At 40.4% G+C, this 22,580-nt stretch overlaps 1 protein-coding gene across 2 annotated transcripts in view; it reads right to left on the reverse strand.

Annotated features, from left to right (window-relative positions):
• Positions 1-22,580, reverse strand: part of DDX11 (DEAD/H-box helicase 11) — a 100,356-nt gene that overhangs the window by 51,224 nt on the left and 26,552 nt on the right. Inside the window, exons 6-11 of one of the 2 annotated variants that reach the window (XM_063447743.1) lie at positions 19,961-20,006; positions 19,514-19,621; positions 18,041-18,082; positions 17,411-17,498; positions 14,421-14,620; positions 13,573-13,725 (exon numbers count right to left, since the gene is read on the reverse strand). In XM_063447743.1, the coding sequence (XP_063303813.1) occupies positions 13,573-13,725; positions 14,421-14,620; positions 17,411-17,498; positions 18,041-18,082; positions 19,514-19,621; positions 19,961-20,006 (637 nt within the window). The remainder of the gene's footprint in view (positions 1-13,572; positions 13,726-14,420; positions 14,621-17,410; positions 17,499-18,040; positions 18,083-19,513; positions 19,622-19,960; positions 20,007-22,580) is intronic. The other variant, XM_063447744.1, reaches the window with a different exon arrangement.

Here is a 22,580-nt window from a genome sequence, read left to right on the forward strand (position 1 = left end):
GACGTGCTGATGGAGGAGAACAGGCCCATCTTTTTCTATCTCTTAGGAACTGCCATAAAGGTTCTCGCTACCCAAACTTCACATGTGGTTTTTAGCCAAGCCTGTGATTTTAACACTCATATGTATTGTTCATAGAAAGCAACACTTTAACCTTATGCTCAATAAACTTTGGTGATTTTCCTCTGTTCACCACACTACTATAGAAAGGATACAATAACCTTCACCTATATTTGCACCCTTGTTAAATATGAGCAAAGGCACCTGAGAAAAAAATTTCATTAACCATTTGATCTTATGTTCAAAAAATACACAAAAATACTCTACGCTCATATCAAACAATTGCAAATATAAAAAAATATTTGTTAAATATGTGTGTCGCATGATTATTGTTACACCTACAAATTCACATGAGAAAATAAATATTCCCATTGATATTTTACATATTTTAGTACACCTGGGGGCCTAGGAACAGGACATTGTTCAACCATGACTTCCTGCTTCACAGGGGTATAAATATGAGATAACATAGGCCAAATTATATGCTCTTCAAAAGGTTGTTGAGCTTCACAAAATGGGAAAATAAGAATATAGCAACAGCATTGAAAATGCCAATTTCCACAATAAGGGAAATCATTAAGAAGTTTCAGTCAACTGAAAATGTTAAGAATCAACCAGGAAGAGGATGTGTCTACGTTGTCTCAACACTGTGAAATTGAGGATTCGAGTGGTCATGATAAATCTCCAAGGATCATAGCTGGACCATTGGAGAAGTTAGTTTCATCTTGGGGTTAGAAAGTCTCCAAAACTACAATCCGACATCACCTATGTCACCAGAAGTTGTTTGGAAGGGTTTCAAGTAAAAACCTCTCCTCAAATAACAAACTCAAGCGTCTTCAGTTTGCCAGATGCTGCTGAAACTTTAAATGGAATCGGGTTTTATGGTCAGATTAAACCAACATGGAACTTTTTGGCAATAGACACCAGACTTGGGTGTGGCGCACACAGAGCGCCATATGAAAAAATACAAGGTAGCCATATGAAAAAGTACCACATCCCTACGGTTGAATAAGGTGGTGGCTCTTTAATGTTTTGAAGCTGTTTTTCTGCCAGTGGACCTGGACATTTTGTTAGGATACATGGCATCATGGACTCTATAAAATACCAACAGACATTAAATGAACACTTGACTGCTTCTGCCAGAATGCTTAAAATGGGCTGTGGTGGGATCTTCCAGCAGGACAATATTCCAAAACATACATCAAATTTAAAAAAAAAAAAATGGGTTAATGACCACAAAATCAAGGTTATGCCATGGCCATTCCAGTCCACTTATTTGAACCCCTTATAAAATCTGTGGGGTGAAATGAAGAGGAGAGTCCACCAGTGTCAACCTCTGGAGATATTCTGTATTGAGGAATGGTCTCTTCCTTGCCATGTATTCTCTAACCTCATCAGGCATTATAGGAGAAGAGTGGTTATCTTGGCAAAGAGAGGTAGCACAAAGTATTGATTAAAAGCATGCCAATAATTGTGCCAGATATGTATATATTTAACAAAGAACTATGTACATTTTTTTTTTTTTTTTTTTTTTTTTAAACAGTGTTTGCTATTGTTTGATATCCAAGAGAGGAAAGTATATTTGTGTAGTTTTTAAACAAATTATCAAAAGGTTAAACAATAAAGACATTTTTTCACAGCCTTCAATATCGATGGTTGAGGGTGTCTATATTAAGAAAAAAGGGAAAGGTAATTGATGATTGGCAGGTAAGTTTGATGGTTCCTCTTATCTTACGTTACTTTATACAAAAAGAGGAAGCAGCTTCCATAATATCAAATGTTTCACTCCAAACACTGTGAAACATTTGCTATTTTTCTTTATAGCAGTACAGTCACCCATTATGAAATACTAATTTTGATTGTGTTGCAATTTCACTGAGATTCCAACCAGTCAAGAGATATACAGAGACAAAGTAGGAACAGACTTTTTTAGTCTCTGGGTGCTGCTCCAGAGTCAAGCGTCACTAGTGACAGCTCCGACAAGTGTCACTAGTGACAGCTACAGGGAATATGTTCTTTCTATGGAGGATACTGCATTCTCACAGGATCCTCCATAGACCTCAATTCTATACTCTCGTGCATGTGCGAGAGTACAGCAGTGACGTTGACTCCATGTGCTGAAGAGGAGCAGACTGAGGAAAATTCCTTCCTTCCAGCTCCTTAATTTATTGTCGTGATGGGAGGCCTTCATGTCAGAAATTAGTCTGTGTTGCAGGCCGTGCACACACAGGTAGGTGAGAACTTAATGCAAACATCTGTGGGTGCACGATAATTTAGCAAGTTTGGGTTTAAACACTGATCCTGCAGGCGGAGGAAGGGAGGCGGGGGCAAGGGATATTGGAATTGTGGCGGACCTCCTGGTCCCCAGACTGGGTACACCTCTGCCAATTCATGCTTCTTAGTAATCACCAAGTACCATAATCACTGCACCGGGACACCATAAGCCCTTCCAGCCCCTAGCCGCCGCAGCTTGGATCCAGCTCCCAGTGGGTAGACCTCTCCTCCAGAAGGTATAGCAGGTATAGCAAGTATAGCTGTTCCCCCACACATGAGCTGAGGCCTAATGCTGGGGAGTAGACTGTTTAATCCAGGCAAACACTCAAAATTTCTACACACATTTAAACCCCGAACCGCCATATTTACAAACAATAGGATACATAGAGCATTATACTACAAGGAAGGGTGGGGTCAGACAATAGCAAGGGCGGATGGGAGATTGAGGAGGGCCAAAGCAGCTAGTTTAAGCTGGTCTGACAGTGACCCTGGGACAACGCCCTACTACGGGGAAAAAAAAAGGACAGGAAAAAGGGGGAGGGGGAGAGGCACATACAAGCAATACATTCAACATACTCCTCCTCTGTGCCTGAGAGATAGTGGAGTAAGGAACTGTACAACTCGATTATCTCCAGGTACAGAAAAACACAATTTCACAATACCCCAAAAGAACCCCCAAAATCAATGGAAACCCCACAAGAGTCACGTCCTCGGATAGCCCCGATCTGAGTGACCAACATATTCAGAAATCACTCAGATCGGTTCAGTGGTTCGGATTTTCCACTGAACAGGTGGCAGGTGGGGGACAACACCCGATTGGCATTGGACCTGATAGAATGGGCGAACAATTTCCCTTACTAATGGGACACAACATTAGTAACAATTAACTTCTAACATGTCTTTTTACATGGCCCATAGTCTTTGGGCAGGCGACTAGCCAGCAGGCCTCTCCAGGAACACGTGGCAGAGGCATCTTTGCCACAGGAATGTTATTATGATGTCACAGGGTCAGTATCTGTGGGGCGAATGGCGTTCCAGGGTCTGGCTTAATATGGGAACACTGGACACCAGGTGCCTCTTGGCCTTAACAGATTGGATTCAAAAAGCTAAGAATATCCGGACTGTAGATGAGCTAGTACTATCCTTGATGTCACCAGCTCAACCCCCCTGACTTGGGGGAATGCACTCTGACGCACACCTGCAATTCATGTACGAATATAAGTTTATGTAAAAAGAAGGGGTGCACGAGGAGAAAGGGCAAATACATGTTTCCCTCCCTCTCTACTATTTCGCCTTCCCCCCAATAGTCTCTCTCCTGAGCCATTCTGCTTGTTGAGCTGAATTCCAGCCCACCCCATAACACCTCTATCTAAAACGACATTCTCAGCACTGTCACTCATGTATAATATTTTATTTTACACCATGTTATTCTTATCATTGATCTTCAGTTCATAATGCTACTCAAATATCAATGTCTATGCTCTGATGCGTGTACCTTTTCACTTAATAAACTTTGAATAAAATAAATTAAAAAAAATCGATGGCAAAAATAACATCCCCTGCTTGGAAATTATTTTATTGAAAGTTGTAACCAGTTTCTTGAATCCAAAATTATTTTTCATCACGATCGAAGTAGATGCAGAAATAAACAGTTCTGCTCTAAATAGTATCTGCAACACGTTCAGACATGAAAGCTTATTTATTTGTTTTAGTTTTCGGAGAAAATTGTATAAAATTGCAAATTAACCTAGAAATGTGATCAGTTCCAAGCTGCTGCTTTGATATGCTAAAACAAAAACACAATTGGTCAAGAAGAATGAAACAATTTGTTCATTCAGCTAGAAAATATTACATCTTCAGTAGAAATATATTGCTTTCCAGAATAGTTTCTGGAGAGTTTGAATCTTTCAGTACCGAAACCAATGTATTATTTAAGAATGAAATTAGGTTAAGTGACAATAAAGAATATTTCCTGTGTGAGAAAGGAAAAAAAAGTGAAAAACTGCCTAGGGTAAAACATATGAATAAAGACCACGTCAGCACAAAGAGCAGGAACATCCTATTGGCTTTTTTGATTGGGTCACTATCAAATAATATATGACCTAGAATTGTTAAAGCGGCACTGTCAGGCCGAATTCCGTTTTTTTTTTAACCCCCCTCCCGCCTCAACCCCCTAGTCACCCCCAAATGCCCCTATGCCCCCCACATTACCTATTTTTTATTCTTTATTTTCTGCCCCGATCTATATTCAGGGCGCCGCCATCTTTGTGTGGGTAGGTGAAGTCCCTGTGGGACACGTCATCTACCCACACTAGATAGCCCTGAGATTCCCGCACATGCCCAGTGAAACATCTGGACATGCGAACGGGAATTTCACCTATTCATTCATTCATCAGACAGACGAATGAATGAATAGAAAAAATCAGACGAACAAACTAACACTGTGTATCAGTGTTCGTGTGTTTTTTCGGTTTATTACAAGGAGGGAGCTACCGGCGTGCAGCTCCCTCCTTGCAATATGTAAAGACAGAAGCGGCAGGGAGCAGTGCTCCCCACCACTTCATAAGCCCCCCAGGTCCCCTCCTCACTCTATGGGGGTCAATATGACCCCCATAATAGCACAAGGGAGATTAAAATCTCCCCAATGCCCCTACTCGCTATACCGCGAGTAGGGGCATGTCCACTAAACAGTGAGCAGCCTGTGGCTGCTCACTGTAAAAAAAAAAAAAAGGGTAATAAGGGGGGGACGGGGGACCTACTGTCCTCCCCCGCCGGCCCCCACCCCTGGACGGCGGGTGGGGGCCATAATGGGAATGAGGGGGGACCTACTGTCCTCCCCTCAGGCCCCCACCCCTGGGCGGCGGGTGGGGGCCATAATAGTAATAAGGGGGGGGGGACCTACTGTCCTCCCCCCCGGCCCCCACCCCTGGGCGGCGGGGGGGGCCCTACTGTCCTCCCCCCCGGCCCCCACCCCTGGGTGGCGGGTGGGGGCCATAACGATAATGGGGGGGGGACCTACTGTCCTCCCCCCGCCCCCACCCCTGGGCGGCGGGTGGGGGCACTAAGTAAATTCCCCCCCCCCCCCATCAAGGTGACTAGGGGTGCCCAAGCCCCTAGTCACCCACCCCCCACCCAAATAAAAAATGCCCCTACCTACCCCCCTCACCCTAAAAAATAGTGAGGGGGGAATAAAATTGCTAACCTGTAAAGTAAAATTAAACTTACCATTCGACGTCTTCTTTTTTCTAAAATCTTCATTTTTCAGCCCCAAAAAAGGCCAAATAAAAAACCATCAAAAGCCGTCGAACTAAAAATAAAATAAAAAACCCGAGCGCAAAAAAAACAAAAAACCCGACGAAAAAGAAAAAACCCGAGCGCACATAAAAATAATCCATCTTCACCCATGGAGGGCTCCGCGCAGACTGAGCTCCGCAGGGCGGGGCAAGGCTTATAAAGCCTTGCCCCGCCCTGCAATTAGCCTAAGAACACTCTGATTGGTGGGTTTAAGCCAATCAGAGTGCTCTTTGTAATTTTACAAGCGTGGGAAAGTTATTTGGAATTTCCCCACGCTTGTAAAATGACACAGAGCACTGTGATTGGATGGATTTCAAGCCATCCAATCACAGTGCTCTGTGTCATTTTACAAGCGTGGGAAAGTTCTTTGGAATTTTCCCACGCTTGTAAAATGACACAGAGCACTGTGATTGGATGGCTTGAAATCCATCCAATCACAGTGCTCTGTGTCATTTTACAAGCGTGGGAAAGTTCTTTGGAATTTTCCCACGCTTGTAAAATGACACAGAGCACTGTGATTGGATGGCTTGAAATCCATCCAATCACAGTGCTCTGTGTCATTTTACAAGCGTGGGAAAGTTCTTTGGAATTTTCCCACGCTTGTAAAATGACACAGAGCACTGTGATTGGATGGCTTGAAATCCATCCAATCACAGTGCTCTGTGTCATTTTACAAGCGTGGGAAAGTTCTTTGGAATTTTCCCACGCTTGTAAAATGACACAGAGCACTGTGATTGGATGGCTTGAAATCCATCCAATCACAGTGCTCTGTGTCATTTTACAAGCGTGGGAAAATTCCAAAGAACTTTCCCACGCTTGTAAAATTACAAAGAGCACTCTGATTGGCTTAAACCCACCAATCAGAGTGTTCTTAGGCTAATTGCAGGGCGGGGCAAGGCTTTATAAGCCTTGCCCCGCCCTGCGGAGCTCAGTCTGCGCGGAGCCCTCCATGGGTGAAGATGGATTATTTTTATGTGCGCTCGGGTTTTTTCTTTTTCGTCGGGTTTTTTGTTTTTTTTGCGCTCGGGTTTTTTATTTTATTTTTAGTTCGACGGCTTTTGATGGTTTTTTATTTGGCCTTTTTTGGGGCTGAAAAATGAAGATTTTAGAAAAAAGAAGACGTCGAATTGTAAGTTTAATTTTACTTTACAGGTTAGCAATTTTATTCCCCCCTCACTATTTTTTAGGGTGAGGGGGGTAGGTAGGGGCATTTTTTATTTGGGTGGGGGGTGGGTGACTAGGGGCTTGGGCACCCCTAGTCACCTTGATGGGGGGGGGGGAATTTACTTAGTGCCCCCACCCGCCGCCCAGGGGTGGGGGCGGGGGGGCAGTAGCCCCCCCTTATTACTATGATGGCCCCCACCCGCCGCCCAGGGGTGGGGGCCGGGGGGGAGGACAGTAGGTCCCCCCCCCCTTTTACCATTAGGGCCCCCACCCGCCGCCCAGGGGTGGGGGCCGGGGGCTGGAGGACAGTAGGTCCCCCCCCCTTATTACTATTATGGCCCCCACCCGCCGCCCAGGGGTGGGGGCCGGGGGGGGGGAGGACAGTAGGTCCCCCCCCTCTTATTACCATTATGGCCCCCACCCGCCGGCCAGGGGTGGGGGCCGGGGGGGAGGACAGTAGGTCCCCCCCCCCCTACTACTATTATGGCCCCCACCCGCCGCCCAGGGGTGGGGGCCGGGGGGGGTAGGACAGTAGGTCCCCCCCCCCCCTACTACTGTTATGGCCTCCACCCGACCCCCAGGGGTGGGGGCCGGGGGGGGAGGACAGTAGGTCCCCCCCCCCTTTTATTACCATTATGGCCCCCACCCGCCGGCCAGGGGTGGGGGCCGGGGGGGAGGACAGTAGGTCCCCCCCCCTACTACTATTATGGCCCCCACCCACCGCCCAGGGGTGGGGGCCGGGGGGGGAGGACAGTAGGTCCCCCCCTCTTATTACCATTATGGCCCCCACCCGCCGCCCAGGGGTGGGGGCCGGGGGGGGGGAGGACAGTAGGTCCCCCCCCCTCATTATCTTTATGGCCCCCACCCACCGCTCAGGGGTGGGGGCCGGGGGGGGGGACAATAGGTCTCCCTCCCTTATTTTACTTTACAGCCCCCACCCGTCGTTTAGGGGTGGGGGGCAATATTATTTTTTTTATTTTATTTTTTTTTACAGTGAGCAGCTACAGGCTGCTCACTGCTTACTAGACATGCCCCTACTCGCGGTATAGCGAGTAGGGGCATATTATTAACTATTCATTTTTACTTAGTATTAGTAAAGTTGGCTGAAAGACCAGTTTAGGTCTTTCAGCCTTTTAGTAGATAGCTCCCTGATACCGTGGGAATTAGGGAGTTATCTACTAAGCGGCTGCAAGATGCAGCCACAGCAATGAATAGGATCGGGGTTTCATTCATTAGAATGAAATTCCGATCCGAACAAAGTACCGAATTGCATCCTAACACCAATGGAGAAACAGTGCTCATTCTGTTAGGATGCAATTCGGCAGTTTTGCCGGCGTTCTGTCTAAGTGACAGGACGTTCGGCAATACTGACAGGAAGCATTGTGGGAACTGGGAGGAAAGCTAGGGATCATGGGAAAATTGCTCTGACCAGCGGAAATGAAGCACACTTTGCTCCTCCGCTGGTCAGAGCTGGTCAAGCGGAGGAATCCTCCATAAGACAGAGTCCCTACTTTGTCTTATGATTTTAAAGAAAACTAAAGAAGACAGGAAGAAAAGAATAACAGATCCTGAGAGAGGGGGAGAAGAGGAAGAGATTGAGGAAAGGTAAGTTCGGCATGACAGTGCCGCTTTAATAGAGTCATTACTCCAAAAGTTTAACTTAAAACAAATGACTGAAATAAATGTTATGGTAGCTGCTTTCATTTCAGTTATTTAGTATGTATTTGTTATTTCAAAAAGTAATTAGACATATTTATTATCTGCCACAAATTTTTTTATGAAATGATAATTTTTTATTCACCAGCTTTTGGTAGGTTCAATTTATCTGATGTCAAACTAAAAGGCAATCAAAAATGCAATGTGAGTCTTACGTATGGCAGAATTCAATTAATTCTGTTAGTGAATGAAATAGCAGGTAAACAATGGGCTTACTATGGGCACACATGCCAATAAAATCAAGAAAATATTAAACAAGCACTGGCCTCTTCTGTTAGAAGATGACTTTTTAAAGACAGAACTTACTCCTGTTCCACAAATTATTTTTAGGAAGGGGAAAAGTTTTAGAAATGTCTTGGCACCTAGCACTTTTAGAAATAGAGATAAGCATGAAATTCAAAAAAATGTGTTTTTTTTTTTACATGTGGTTCATGTAAAAGTTGCCATCATAAGAACCAAAAAATGTATCACTTTTGCAGTTCAAAAACGAAAAATCAAGGAACACATCACATGCAATTCCACACATGTGGTATATCTCCTAACATGTGGATGTGGAACTCAATATGTGGGACGGACAATTAGACCAGTGAAAAAAAGATTTTTAGAGGACTGTAATAATATCAAAAACAAATTATTAACCCACTCAGTTCCTGTTCACTGTAATAGGTGTCAAAATTTCAACCCCATTTTTTTATGTATTGGGATTGAAAAGGTGTCTTTGCATAAAAGAGGTGGTGATTTGGTACTGGTATTGGATTCATACTTTAAAAACAATGCAACCTGATGGTATGAATGTAGATTTTGATATGGCTTGTTTCCTTTAGTTGGTTTATGTGTATTAACTTTTTACGATTATTTCAGTTTTAATATTATCACTATTTTTGTCTTAATATGATTATTTTATAGTTATGTTTTTGAAATGTTTCTTCTTTTTTATGATCAATCTGTTTTTATATAATGGACTTTCTCCACCTTTGGAGATTATGTACGTTCCAATATAGCTTTAGAAGTTTTGGCTACATTTTTCGATGTCCGAGCAGAAAGAAGAAATTGGAACGTATTTGCGTTCCAATACAAACTCGTTGCCGCGTTCGGAGGAAGTGGAGCGCATTTGCGTTCCAGTACAGACTCTTTGCCACTTCCGGTTGTTACCTGAGAATGAGGCTTGGGACGCAAGCGCGAAATTGAAGCGCGAAAAGAAAACGAAGTCTGATGGACGGGATTACTCTCAGGTGGATCAATTTGAAAGATTCTTTTAGGATTGGTTACATGTTCATTGAAGTTTTTTCTGGCGGGGTATTTAAAGTGTATGTGTTTGTATTATATTTGTATTGTTGCCACAAGCCCCTGACGAAGTCATTCAGACGAAACGCGTAGGGTGGCAAGCTTTATTCCATTATTGAATTTTTTAATTGTGGACTTTCTGAATCTACCTTGTCTCCATACCCTGATGGTCATATCTGTTCCTGGTGGGAAGAGTTTGATTTGATGAGCCCTTTTACCACTGTTATTTTGTAAGTGCATACAATAAAGCTATTTTTTAATACCATACAGTTTATACACTATGTTCTTCTTTTGTGCTTTATTTTAAGCATTCATCTTGCTATAAGAGAAGAAAAGAAGCACTTGAAGAGGACTGGTTATACCCTGCCTTTTTATTCCTATGTTTGTGAGTGTATTTTGGTTTCCTTTTTATGTTTTTTACAATATTTTCTATCTGCACTATTTGGTCTTCCTTTGCATTTTTAGGTTGTGCTTTTTGTTGTTCTATATTTATGATATTGAAGACATCGAGGAGTCTTCGCACTTCCTAATTTGGGGTATTTATATATTTGTATATTTTTCCCCTTTTTGATAGCCACAAGGTTTTTTTTGCAGTTTGTGCAAATTATTTATTTTTGTCTGTATAATGTATGAAAGCGGCTAGCAGGTTAATGCCCCACAAAAAAACAGAAATAATACCCAATTAGCAATATAAACGTTAACCAAGTAGTAATTCTAAATGCAGTATTGTCACTGAAAATATCCTAATTTGTGCCTTCAAGGGCACCTGTCTTGAATGAAATAACTGTACTGTAGAGTGGCTAGATAGAAGGATAGCCCTTAGGATGGAATGATGTAGGTAACAGCTCCACTAAACTGTGCCTTCGTGGGCATTTATCGGTACAAATAACAGAGCTAAACTAGAATAAGGCTGGTAAAGTGGTCTATTCTAATTAATCTGATAAGGTAGTCAGTAAGGGGGTCCTGGGTATAGCAATGTAGCAAGATGATGTACGTGCAGACGGATGAGCCTTTGTTCGGCGAAACGCGATTCGGGGCTCTTGACACTGGGTCCGGTTCGGTGTTAAATATTTTGTGCTACCGTGCACGTACATCAACCTGCTAGCCGCTTTCATACATTAGTTACATATATTTTTGACATCTTGCTTATTAGAGTACGCAATATTAGTTTTGCATTCTCTCAGGCAGCCATTCTCATTGTGCTGCTTATCTTATGTCTACTTCAGCAGTCTAACATATTGTGTTACATTGTATAGATATATTACGATTCCTGTCACACAGTTAGTCAATCTGCAACCTATTTGACTTCGTTACACTGTGTTCGGGGCTTATCCACTTAACCCCCTCTTCTGGGTTTATGCCCGTTTTCGTTTATGTCTATTTCACTCCCCTCCCATTTGTAGATATTCCTCACTTAGTATATTTCATTCAGTCACACCTTCTGCCTCCGTTATCCATTATTGAGACAGTAGTGACTAGTGACTTCGTATTTGTTTGTGTGTGTTTCTAGTTTTACCAATAAAGTATTGTATTGATCCCTTTCAGTATAGTATTGGGACAGATCATTCTCTTTTTTCCATTTGCATATTACCTGAGGGTTACCCCCTTATCTGTCCCCTATTTTGCTAATTTGTGATTTATATAGGGCCAACTCTATTCTATATTACAGTATTATTATCAGTAGGCACTGTATGTTTACAAGCTGGAATTCAGTTACAGATGGGAAATGTCCCCAATAAAAGAAATTGCATACAATCTATACAGTTAAATTTACAATGACATGGTTAGATATGTTGGTTAAAACGCTTTAATTAAAATAGACTTAATGTGTCAGAGTCAAGTTTAACGATGCACTCAGAGCACCATAACATCTACTGCTCACTGTATTTGTTATGGTGCAGAGTCAGTTTGAGTTAAACCATATTTGAGCAGTTTGACAAAAAATAGGCTCTCCAAGCACCAACAGTCTGGCACCTTGCCTACAGATTGGCTAATACAGATATTAACTTTGGATGGCAATCTTAAGTGGAGAGTTATGATGCTTAGAGAGCTCCTTTAACCCCTTAAGGACACATGAGCTGTGGGACATGTCATGATTCCCTTTTATTCCAGAAATTTGGTCCCTAAGGGGGTTAAAAGCCGAGATCTATTCATACATATTCACACTGTCATCTACACCCAATATAGTGATTCACAACCTAAATGAGTGTTTAGAGGAGCCCAATATATTATCAAGATGATATGCCATCTTTTACACAGAGAAAATATATTATCAAAGCAGCATCTTGTATCTTTCACATTTACAATTTGTGCTTAAAATCTGCCTTTCTATGTAGGTGGAAGCTAGGGCATATAAAATCTGAAGAACTCCTCCTGGGTAAGGATACCTTACCAAATGTTACATCTAATATCATTACTATATACATACCAGATGCCTTTTGAAAAGCCACACAACAGATTTTGCATTCCACTACCACCTGTACGCTGCTGATAACCAGATATATCTCTCCTCCCCGGATCTCTCCCCTGCCGTCCTGCAACGTGTCACTGCTTGCCTTTCTTCCATCTCTGACTGGATGCCCTCCCACTTTCTGAAACTCAATCTCTCTAAAACTGAGCTCCTTGTCTTTCCTCCTCCTAATACTGATCCTCCTCTCTTGCTCTCCCTTCAAGTTAGTGGTATCCACATCAGTCCTGGTGTCATACTAGATTCTGGCCTCACCTTTGAGCCTCACATCCAGTATGTTACCAAATCCTGTAGATTCTATCTTAAAAACATAGCCTGCGGGGGCGGGGCCTGACAGCCAAGATGGCCGGCTGTGTTTTCTGAGGGCTCCAGCACCGGAGAGCAAAACACACTAATTTTACCGATACCAAGCGACGCAAATGGCTCTAGGTGCTTGGAATGGGACTCAGGAAGATCTGAGGAACAGGGTGATACCTGCCCGGACCCGATACGCAACACAACGGCAAGAGCCGGCCATGCAGCCTAACCTGGAGCGAAGCCTGCTGTATGGGGGAGACGGCCGCTCTCCCTGTAAGGAACAGGCTCACAAGCGTGAAACAACAACAGCCCTGCTGCCCCCCCTGAACAATTCTAGCCCCTCATATCTCTTCATAGATCCATAGGTATGCCCCTTCTCGGTCTCTCTGCTTTGCCCCTTCTCCTGTCCGCTGCCCGCACCTGTACGACCAACTCACACTTGCAGGACTTCTCGCGGGTGGCTCCTTTCCTTTGGAATAGCCTGCTTATGACCATCAAGCTCTCCCCTAGTATTCAATAATTTTAAAAAGTGCCTCAAAACATTAGGGAAGCTTATGGCCTCCCAGAGTAACTGCTACCTCACATACCTGTCTATTGCTCTCTCCTAAACGGCAGCACTCTACTCTCTCCTCCAGCTCTGCTTCACTCTCACCTTATTTCATTGCCATTTCCTGTACTAATGTGTTTTATACCCCACCTCTTATAGACTGTAAGCTCGTTTGAACAGGGTCCTCTTCAACCTATCGTTCCTGTCAGTTTTCTTGTCATTGTCCTATTTATAGTTAAACCCCACCTCTTATCATATTAGAAAGCACTAGGGAATCTGTTGGCGCTATTTAAATGGCAATAATAATAATAACACTATCTGTGCCAGGTTTTAATTAACTTCAGTAAAGTATTTAGTTTGAATAGCACTTTTGCAACAAGAGATCACCTTCTGACGCACAACCTCTAACTAAGCAAATTTGCAACAGGTCGTTATATAAATCCAGTTCCCCCAAACAACTTGGACGACTTACCTGGGACCCAGATACCTGAGAGCTGTACATGCAGGTAATAGTGTCGATTAGGTTATGGGCTTCATCAATAATTATGACTTGGTCCTTCAGTTTAATTCCTGATGCCCGTCTTGTTGACTCATGTAGAAGCATCTGGTATGGCAATACCACCAACTGAAAGAATTCCCAAGATAATATTGACATGACATTCATCAACAGAGATACAATAAAATAGCAAAAATCTGCCTGAATATGATGCTAAAGGTGGTATGAAGAGGGCACAGATCTCACACCAACTGTGAGTCCTCTGAGATTAATAACATGGTAAATGTTTTATTTATTTTTTTCCCAAAAAAATATCCCTCCATACTATAAATAAGTGACATGAAAACTATTTTGTCTCAGTATTTTTCCTATGCCTGAGACTTCTTGACATTGGGCAGAACTACTGCTGTCAAAAAGTGTCAATCATCTAGCCATCACCAGTGACCGCTGCATGGAAATTGGCTATATCTATGGGAGATGCCACAAAAAACGCGGGATCATACGTAGACCTTAATGCTGCCCTCATGCGCATGCTTTAAACAAACCTCACAGAATTTAATATAAGTACTGTGAGTGAGGTTTCACACCCATTACCTTTTTTTTTTTTTCTGGAGCTAAATTTTCAGTGGAGGGATACTTAAGTGTGTTTTTTACAGTATCTTGCCACTATCACTCAAACCCTGCTCTCTATTGTTCTTATTAGCATTTATATAGCGCCAATATATTCTTTTCAATTATAAAATAGGGATGTTTGACAAGCAATTAACATACAGAAGGTAACATAGCAGGCCCTACTCATTATTTCACCACTCCCCCGTTCTTACCTGGGCAGCAGGTATAGCATAGCGAGTGGCATAGTATGGACAAGCTTTTGCCTCCCGGGCCATTGATACCAGCTGCTCAATGTCTTTCACCTCAACTAGGATTTCATCACGCAGGACCTGCATTTGTTCGTAAGAATAGAAAGGACACACAAGTCGGCTAACACGCCTCTTCTTTCCGTCTGTCTCTTCATTTTTTTTATCTACAATGCGAAAACAAAGAAAACGGGCTCTGTTGTTTTGTATTTCCACATTTGTCTTATTTATTGTTTTATAGAGCACTAGCAGATTTGGAATCCCTGTACAATTTAACGTGCTTACAGGCAAGACAATGTTTAACAATTTTTACATAAAAGCTTATCATAATGTACATTGCACAAGATGGGTACAGAAGGACTGAGAGTCCTGTTCTTGCAGACTAATAATCTAGGAGGTCGGAGTTGATAAGAGGATGCAGAAAAGAGAAAAGTACGATTTAAGGGACAGTTTATGGTTGGGCATTCTTATTCAGGCAAATACAAACAAGAGACTTGTTAAGTTGAGAATCTTTATGTGAGATTAGTATGGAGGAAAATAGTAAGTTTCTCTAAATTGAAGAGTGTTCATTCGGATGCATGATTAAAGCGACAGATTATAGAGGAGAATTTGACAGAGGGTTTGTTCATGAATCTCACTACCCTCTTACTGATAATATGGTAACTGATAATTGATAGCAGAAACAATTACAGATCAGGAGAGGAGAGGTAAAGGAGTGTGTTAAAATCATCAGAATCATTATCCCGTTCTGGCGGGGAATCCACGAGATGCTACAACTTTTCTCAGATGACCCACCTCCCTTTAAGCCCGCAGAAATGCTCCTACACCACACTAAGACACCGAGATCCGCATACAAAAAATCACTGTCCATACGAATACTGAACACAGCCAAATCCATCATCCCAAAATATTGGAAGCAAACCGTAACCCCACCACTGACCACATGGTTCGCCCATATGGAGGACCTCCGAACCCTAAAGGAATTCCAACACACAGCAGCAAACACACAACAGACATATTTCAACACGTGGACACATTGGATACTACAGACCTCCAAACCAGACTTTATGGACCGCTTGAGACTGGTAAACGGGAACGAACCATAAGGGACTACAGACGCACCCGGCACCCTCCTAATTCCATGACCCCAACCCTTTATCCTCGACTTTTCCTACACACCCCGACCAAGAAGGACCAAGTCTACGACCTAGAAACACTGGACAGGTTTGACAGGAGTAACAGACCGAACTAGAAGTTAGCATAGGCAACAGTTGTCACAGGCAAACTGGCGCTAACTGATACCCCTAACCAGACGCTCTGAGACGGCGCAGAGGAGGCAGGGACAGACACGGCCAAGTTAAGCGATCATAGCCGCTCCATACAAGACCTGACAAGGAACACAATCCTATATACCCCGACTAAGAAACGAAACACTAGGCCACAGGCGGCTGACAGGTGCAAGCCCCGCACACACTCAGACGACATCACACCTGTCAGAGAAGTCAAACGCAACGCCCCGACACGAACGTAGGGTCCCGATAGGCAACATTCATGCTCAAGCCTAGGCACAGGGCGGAGATGCCGCAACACCCACAGACCGTAAGGCTAGCTTATAGGGCCTTCTTCTACTACCCAAGGGGTGATAGGGCTGCCCACATAAGCATATAGGGGCAGAGTGTTTACCAAGCCAGGTGCTGTGAAGGTCTTATTATATGCCACTATTCCAGAGACATGAATAACTAGATAGGCTGATTATATTGCTATTTAGCTGGGACCGGTCTGTCCCTCTCTCAACACTATACTTTTTGAGACCAAAAATAAAAAAACAGACAATAAACAGGCCTGCGCGCCCATATGTACATGAGTAAGCTAGAGACCTGCGAGTCTCCATGTTGAATCTTTATGTTTGACATTACTTATTCCAAAATAATAAAAATTATATTTACAAAAAAAAAAATCATCAGAATCAATTACTTTACCAATATGAGATGTGTACATGGAGCTGAGAAAAAATAACATAGAGCAATTGTGAGCGCACTAGTGGAGAGGAACAGGTGCATGAGACAGACACGGAAAGATGTAATTTCAGGGAAGTGGGATGACACAGGTGCCAAAAAATAAACAAACATTTAAAAAAAAAAAAAAAAAAAGAGTGAAATATTTGCACAAGCCAGAAAAAAATATCAAGGAGGAAGAGTCGAAAGAAGAGATATTTCATTTGACTGTAAAAAGTCCATTTGTTATTTTGGTAAGCACGGTTTCACCCTAATGTTGGAAGAAGAAAGGCAGACTGCATTGGGAGGAAGATGTGAGAATGTGAAATAGGCTGTTGTACAGTAGCTTGGAAACAAGGGGGAGTAGAGATATATGATGTTAGTTGACTGGGACAGACTTTGCTTGTACAAGGCTAGAAAAAATAACTAAACAAAACCAATGAAACTGGAGGTCTTCACCTCCATAAAAAACAAACAAAAAAAAAAACAGTTGTATCTTATCTGGTCCACTCCAGTATTCCGAGTCAGGCTTTTGTCCTGTGTAAACAATTAACTGCAGAGTTGCCAGCTCCCATGTAGGAAATACAAACAAAGTTCAGAATAGCAGTTAAAAAAATGTTGCAAAAATCTGTAAACAGGGGGAGGCACACCAAGCTTTAAAATGCTGATGCGTTTTCAGCCTCATGGGAGGTCATTAGCGTTTTCAGCTTGACGTGCCTTCTCCTGTTTACACCTTGCCAATTTTTAACATGTAACATAAAAGACTTATGAAATAAAGACTTTGTTTTTCTTTATAAATCTTTATGCGACTTACTTTGTAATTGCTATATGGAAGCCAACAACTTTGCAGTTAATTAGAAAAATAACATATAACCATATAACAGTAACATCGTAGCATCTCTTAAAATCTCCTTCCATACTCATCCACTCAGGTGTTGTAATCGAACATGAGAATGAGCTCACCGTGCTTGTTCTTCTGCATCTCCATGCATCGGTCATTGATTAGCTGCACTGTCCCTAAACGGCGAACATCCTCATTCACACACATGTTCTGAGAGCATGATGAAGAAGAATAATTTATTAGTCACATATCTATGACTACATATGTATACACAAACACATTCTTCATTGGATTACAATCAATTTGACCCAATGAGCCTTTGGGGTAGGCTCATTAAAAAATAAATAAAAAAAAATACATTAGATTTGCAAATAAGCAATAGCACAATGATCAAAAGCCTAAGATTACTTATGTTGTTTTCAAATAATACCATAAAGAGAGGACAATGACTTTCATAAAACCTTGTTGAAGATCACTTATTATTATTCTGTGATTGATTTTAAATTGTCTCCAGCACGAAATATGGTAAAACCATAGAGACTATCAGGCAATTCACATAAAGAAGGTGGTGTACCTTTTAAATTGCAATCATGATCTATCAGTAAAACAAACAATCATGTTTTTAAGAAATGTTACATGTCCCCTTTTGCCATTATCTCTCTTATACAGGTTAATCAATAAGGGGCTTTTTTGGCACTCTACAATCAATTAGTCTAGATTCTTGGGAGGCTGTATAATGGAGTACAGACTACCTTAAAGATTGGCAACCTGCATCCTTGCCAAGTAATCAACAGCTATGGAAAAAAAAAAAAAAACAAGAAACAGATACTTTATAAGTGCAGGATTACAGGACAATTGTATCTCAAACTGTATCTGCTCAAGTACCAGAGTATTGCGTAAAACACTGCAAAGGTCTCTGACAGAGAGAGTTAAAAGCTATTTACACAGAGTGGTACAGAGTACAGATGTGTAATAACCATTACAGTAGATCTACAGCAGTAGCAGAGATGCCAAATGAGTGTTCTCTTGAAAGAATATTATGTTCCTTTGCATTCTTCTATCAATCATCTCTATAAAGGGATCATTGAATTAAAATGCACTTGGCTTCTGGATACGTACGTGAACCGGATTGCTGTTTTACCCTCTTTACAAGGAGAGACTTCTCAGCACTTTAAAAGTTTCTTTATGGGAAATAACTGCCAAAAAGGATTACTGCACGTGGCCGACTTGTTCTGTTCAAAAATGGACCAGGCACTCAGACAGTGTTTAAGGTACAATTATTCCTTACCAACAAGGTGACATTCGGCTCCCTCAAGCCTGTTTCCTGGGAGGCAAGGAATACATTTACCTTACAAACCCTTTGACTGCTTTGTTCAGCACCAAGTCCTCAGAAAAATGCAAAGTGATGATCAAAGCTCAAAATTTCCACTCCCCCACTACGGAGAGAAAATTCAGCTCTGGAGAGTAGAAATTCACCGGTGGTGACAGTGACATAGACCTTTCAGTCCTGCAGTGATGAGTAACTTTTTGGACTGTCTAGAATTGTAGTACTTCAAATTTTGAGACCTTGCAATCATGTCCACATTCACCCCCTCTATGGAAGTTAAATAGAAGGACGCAGTAAGAATATGTCACAGAGTAAAGACATGAACAAAGTAGATATACAGGGATGAAAGTCAAACATAATCAGGCTTGTCTTGTTTATTTAGCTAACTAAATAAATGGAGCAGCAATGGATAATCAAAACACAATAACCAATTCCCTCATGTTACTTAAAGCTTCCATGTCTCCCTTACAGGGAGAAGCTATGTTTCCCACTGCCCCCACAAGCAATTCTATGTCTCACTAATACCCTGTACTTCTGACAAGCTAACTGACCTAGCTCTATTATGAATAAAACATAGGACTTGTACTAAAATGCATATCGGACAAACCCCAGTTGGCCGGACATTTATGTAAATGGTCAGCACTCTTTTTGAGAGGGACCGGAGAGGTATCCGTAAATTTCTGATCTGGGGAGAGCTCATAGCAGAAGATGTAAGTACTGATAAATTACAGTAAAAGCAACACATTAAAGGTATCTTTTTTGAAAGAAAGATAGAGAGACATATATATTGAAAGCAAGAGATGCTTACGTGGACAGAATTCAGCCTTTTGCCAGAAGTAAGAAGACTGTGTTAATAAAAAAGTGTCAGTAAGAAAGTAAATTCATGTGATATATGTACCTGCCGTGATCCCAGAGATACTAGCCTAATCTGCTTACAGAAAGGGCTCTTTTGGACTTCATGGACAAATTGTGAGAGCTGCGAGTGAGTTCTACTGCAGTAATAAATCTGTGAAAAAAGAATAATTAGAATTTAAAAAAAATAGGTTTCATTTTAGATTGACTTCCCTTTATCAATTATAAAATAAAACACATTTGTTTAATAATAGAGCCATTCTTAACAGACTTTTTAACTTGACTTATATGCAATAATATAAACATGTATTCACATTTCAAATCCAATATTGTTAGAATTGTGTTTATGATGTTTTTATTACTTTATGTGTAGAATGAAAAAAAAAAAATATATATATATATATATATATATATATATATAAATGTGCCATTTTGCTTCCCATCCTAAACCAGGAACACAACACTCCCCCCTTACATTTTAAAAGTTACCAACCTTGGTTACATGCTCTTCTTCAAGGTCATCATCATCGTCCTCCAACCTGAGAGCAGAGTCAGAAATAAAATTGAAATTAAATCACTAATGTAAAAACATTTCTGTTCAGTCTTGGTCTCCAGCATTGATGGATTAAATGGAAACGGTCATGCATTAGCTGACCCTCCAGTCCCCCACCAGAATCTAATTACAGAGTAGGATGACACACTTCTGTAACACCCACTATCGGTCCATCTGCGCTCCTCCCGCAATCTTCGTTGATTTGCCCTGCTTAGGGCAACTTTCACATATCCCGTTACAGGCTTTAAAAATAACTGGTTTTATTACATTTTATTGCTTGTTAGCAAATTATATTTAGTAACATTCATTTTAGAGTAATTACATGGAATAATAATTGGAACCACTAATTGCATGTTAATATAGTATTTTTTTCTCTTTTTTGTCGTTATTTTTAAAATTAAAACTTAGTTTTTCCCTCAATAGAAAATTTAGATTTCCTGTACGACACACACTGTGACTTTTTACAACAGCGCCCCTAGTACATCCACAGGAAAGGTTAATATAGAATGAAAACCCAACAAAAAGAAGATATGCAGTTCCTAATTACTTAAATACATCTATGTGTACAAATACCAGGAGCTGGCCTAGAATATGGCTGAGATAGGGTGAATATCTGGATATGAAAGTGAGTAGGTGTGCAATGGTACTGTGCCTTTAAGAGGGAACTGATGTTTATAAAAGGAAAAAGCAAGATAAATAAATAGATATACTTAACCCCTTCAGGACCGGCCTGTTTTTGCGATGTTTGTACGTTAAGGACCAGAGCAGTTTTAACACTTTTGTGGTGTTTGTGTTTAGCTGTAATTTTCCGCTCTCTCATTTACGGTTCCCATACAAGTTATATACTGTTTTTTTCACGACAAGAAGGGCTTTCTTTACATACCAGTATATATATTATGTCATATATTGTATTTAAAAAAAATAATAAAATATGGTGAAAAATAAAAAAAAAAAACATGTTTTTGGACTTTTACTTGAAAAATCTTTTACTTATCTACAAAAGCTAATGAAAAAAACTGCTAAATAGATTCAAAATTTTGTCCCGAGTTTAAAAACACCCAGTGTTTACATGCTTTATTGCTTTTTTTTGCAAGTTATAGGCCTATAAATACAAGTAGGAAATTGCTGTTTCAATATATATATATTTTAAATGTATCAATAGTGACATTGTTACACCGTTATCTGTCATAAATCCCCGAAACACACCTAACATGTACATATTTTTTAAAGTAGACAACCCAGGGTATTCAAAATGGGGTATGTCCAGTCATTTTTAGTAGCCACCTAGTCACAAACACTGGCCAAAGTTAGCATTTATATTTGTTTGTGTGTTAAAAATGCAAAAAACGCTAACTTTGGCCGGTGTTTGTGACTAAGTGGCTACTAAAAAAAGCTGAACATACCCCATTTGCAATACCTTGGGTTGTCTTCTTTTGCAAATGGTATGCCATCATGGGGCCAATTCTCATTCCTTGGCTACCATATGCTCTCAAAGGCAACCTAACCAATCTGACAAATTTCAATAAAAAAAAAAAAAAGTAAAATCAAGCCTTATATTTGACCCTGTAACTTTCACAAACACTATAAAACCTCTACATGTGGGGTACTGTTATACTCAGGAGACTTCGCTGAACACAAATATTAGTGTATCAGAACAGTAAAATATATCACAGCAATAATATCCTCAGTGAAAGAGCTGTTTGTGTGTGAAAAATGCAAAAAACTTCACTTTCACTGACAATATCATCGCTGTGATATGTTTTACTGTTTTGAAACACTAATATTTGTGTTCAGCGAAGTCTCCCGAGTAAAACAGTACCCCCATGTACAGGATTTAGGGTGTCATAGAAAGTTACAGGGTTAAACACAGTGCTAGTAAATTAAATTATCTGGACTTTTGGCCTGGGTTGGCAGGCAGGTCCCTCAAATTGCAATCATTAAAATTACTTAATTAGGTAAAAATATTACATAAATATGCACGTAGAATTTTAATATATATACATATTTATATATTTGACGTCTACGTGTATATTTATGAAATTATTTATGTAATTATGTATGTGGACATATGTATATTTCGTATTATTTTTATTTATTTATTTATACATAGATATATATATCATTACATTCTAAGTGTATTTTGATATAAATATATATATATATCAATATCAAAATACTGTTAGAATAAAACTGAATATATATATATATAATTTTTTTTAATTATTAAAAATTATTTTTATTTTTTGTTATTTATTTTTATTAACATATTATTTGTATTTTATAATAATATATATATACACCATATATATAGTTATTATATATATTGTATATATTCGTGTGTAATTTAAATATAAGTGTATTTTTATATTAATATACGTATATATAAATATAAAAATACACTTAGTGTGACATTATATATATGATATATATACCTATATTATATATAGGTATATATAGATATAATACATGTATATATAGCATATATATATACACATATTTTTTTTTTACACAGATTTTTTTTTACACTTTATTTTTGATTTTACAGATGCAGGGAGACTGC

This window comes from Pelobates fuscus, chromosome 3 (genome assembly GCF_036172605.1).
Source record: "Pelobates fuscus isolate aPelFus1 chromosome 3, aPelFus1.pri, whole genome shotgun sequence".
In the NCBI taxonomy this organism is placed as follows: domain Eukaryota; kingdom Metazoa; phylum Chordata; class Amphibia; order Anura; family Pelobatidae; genus Pelobates; species Pelobates fuscus.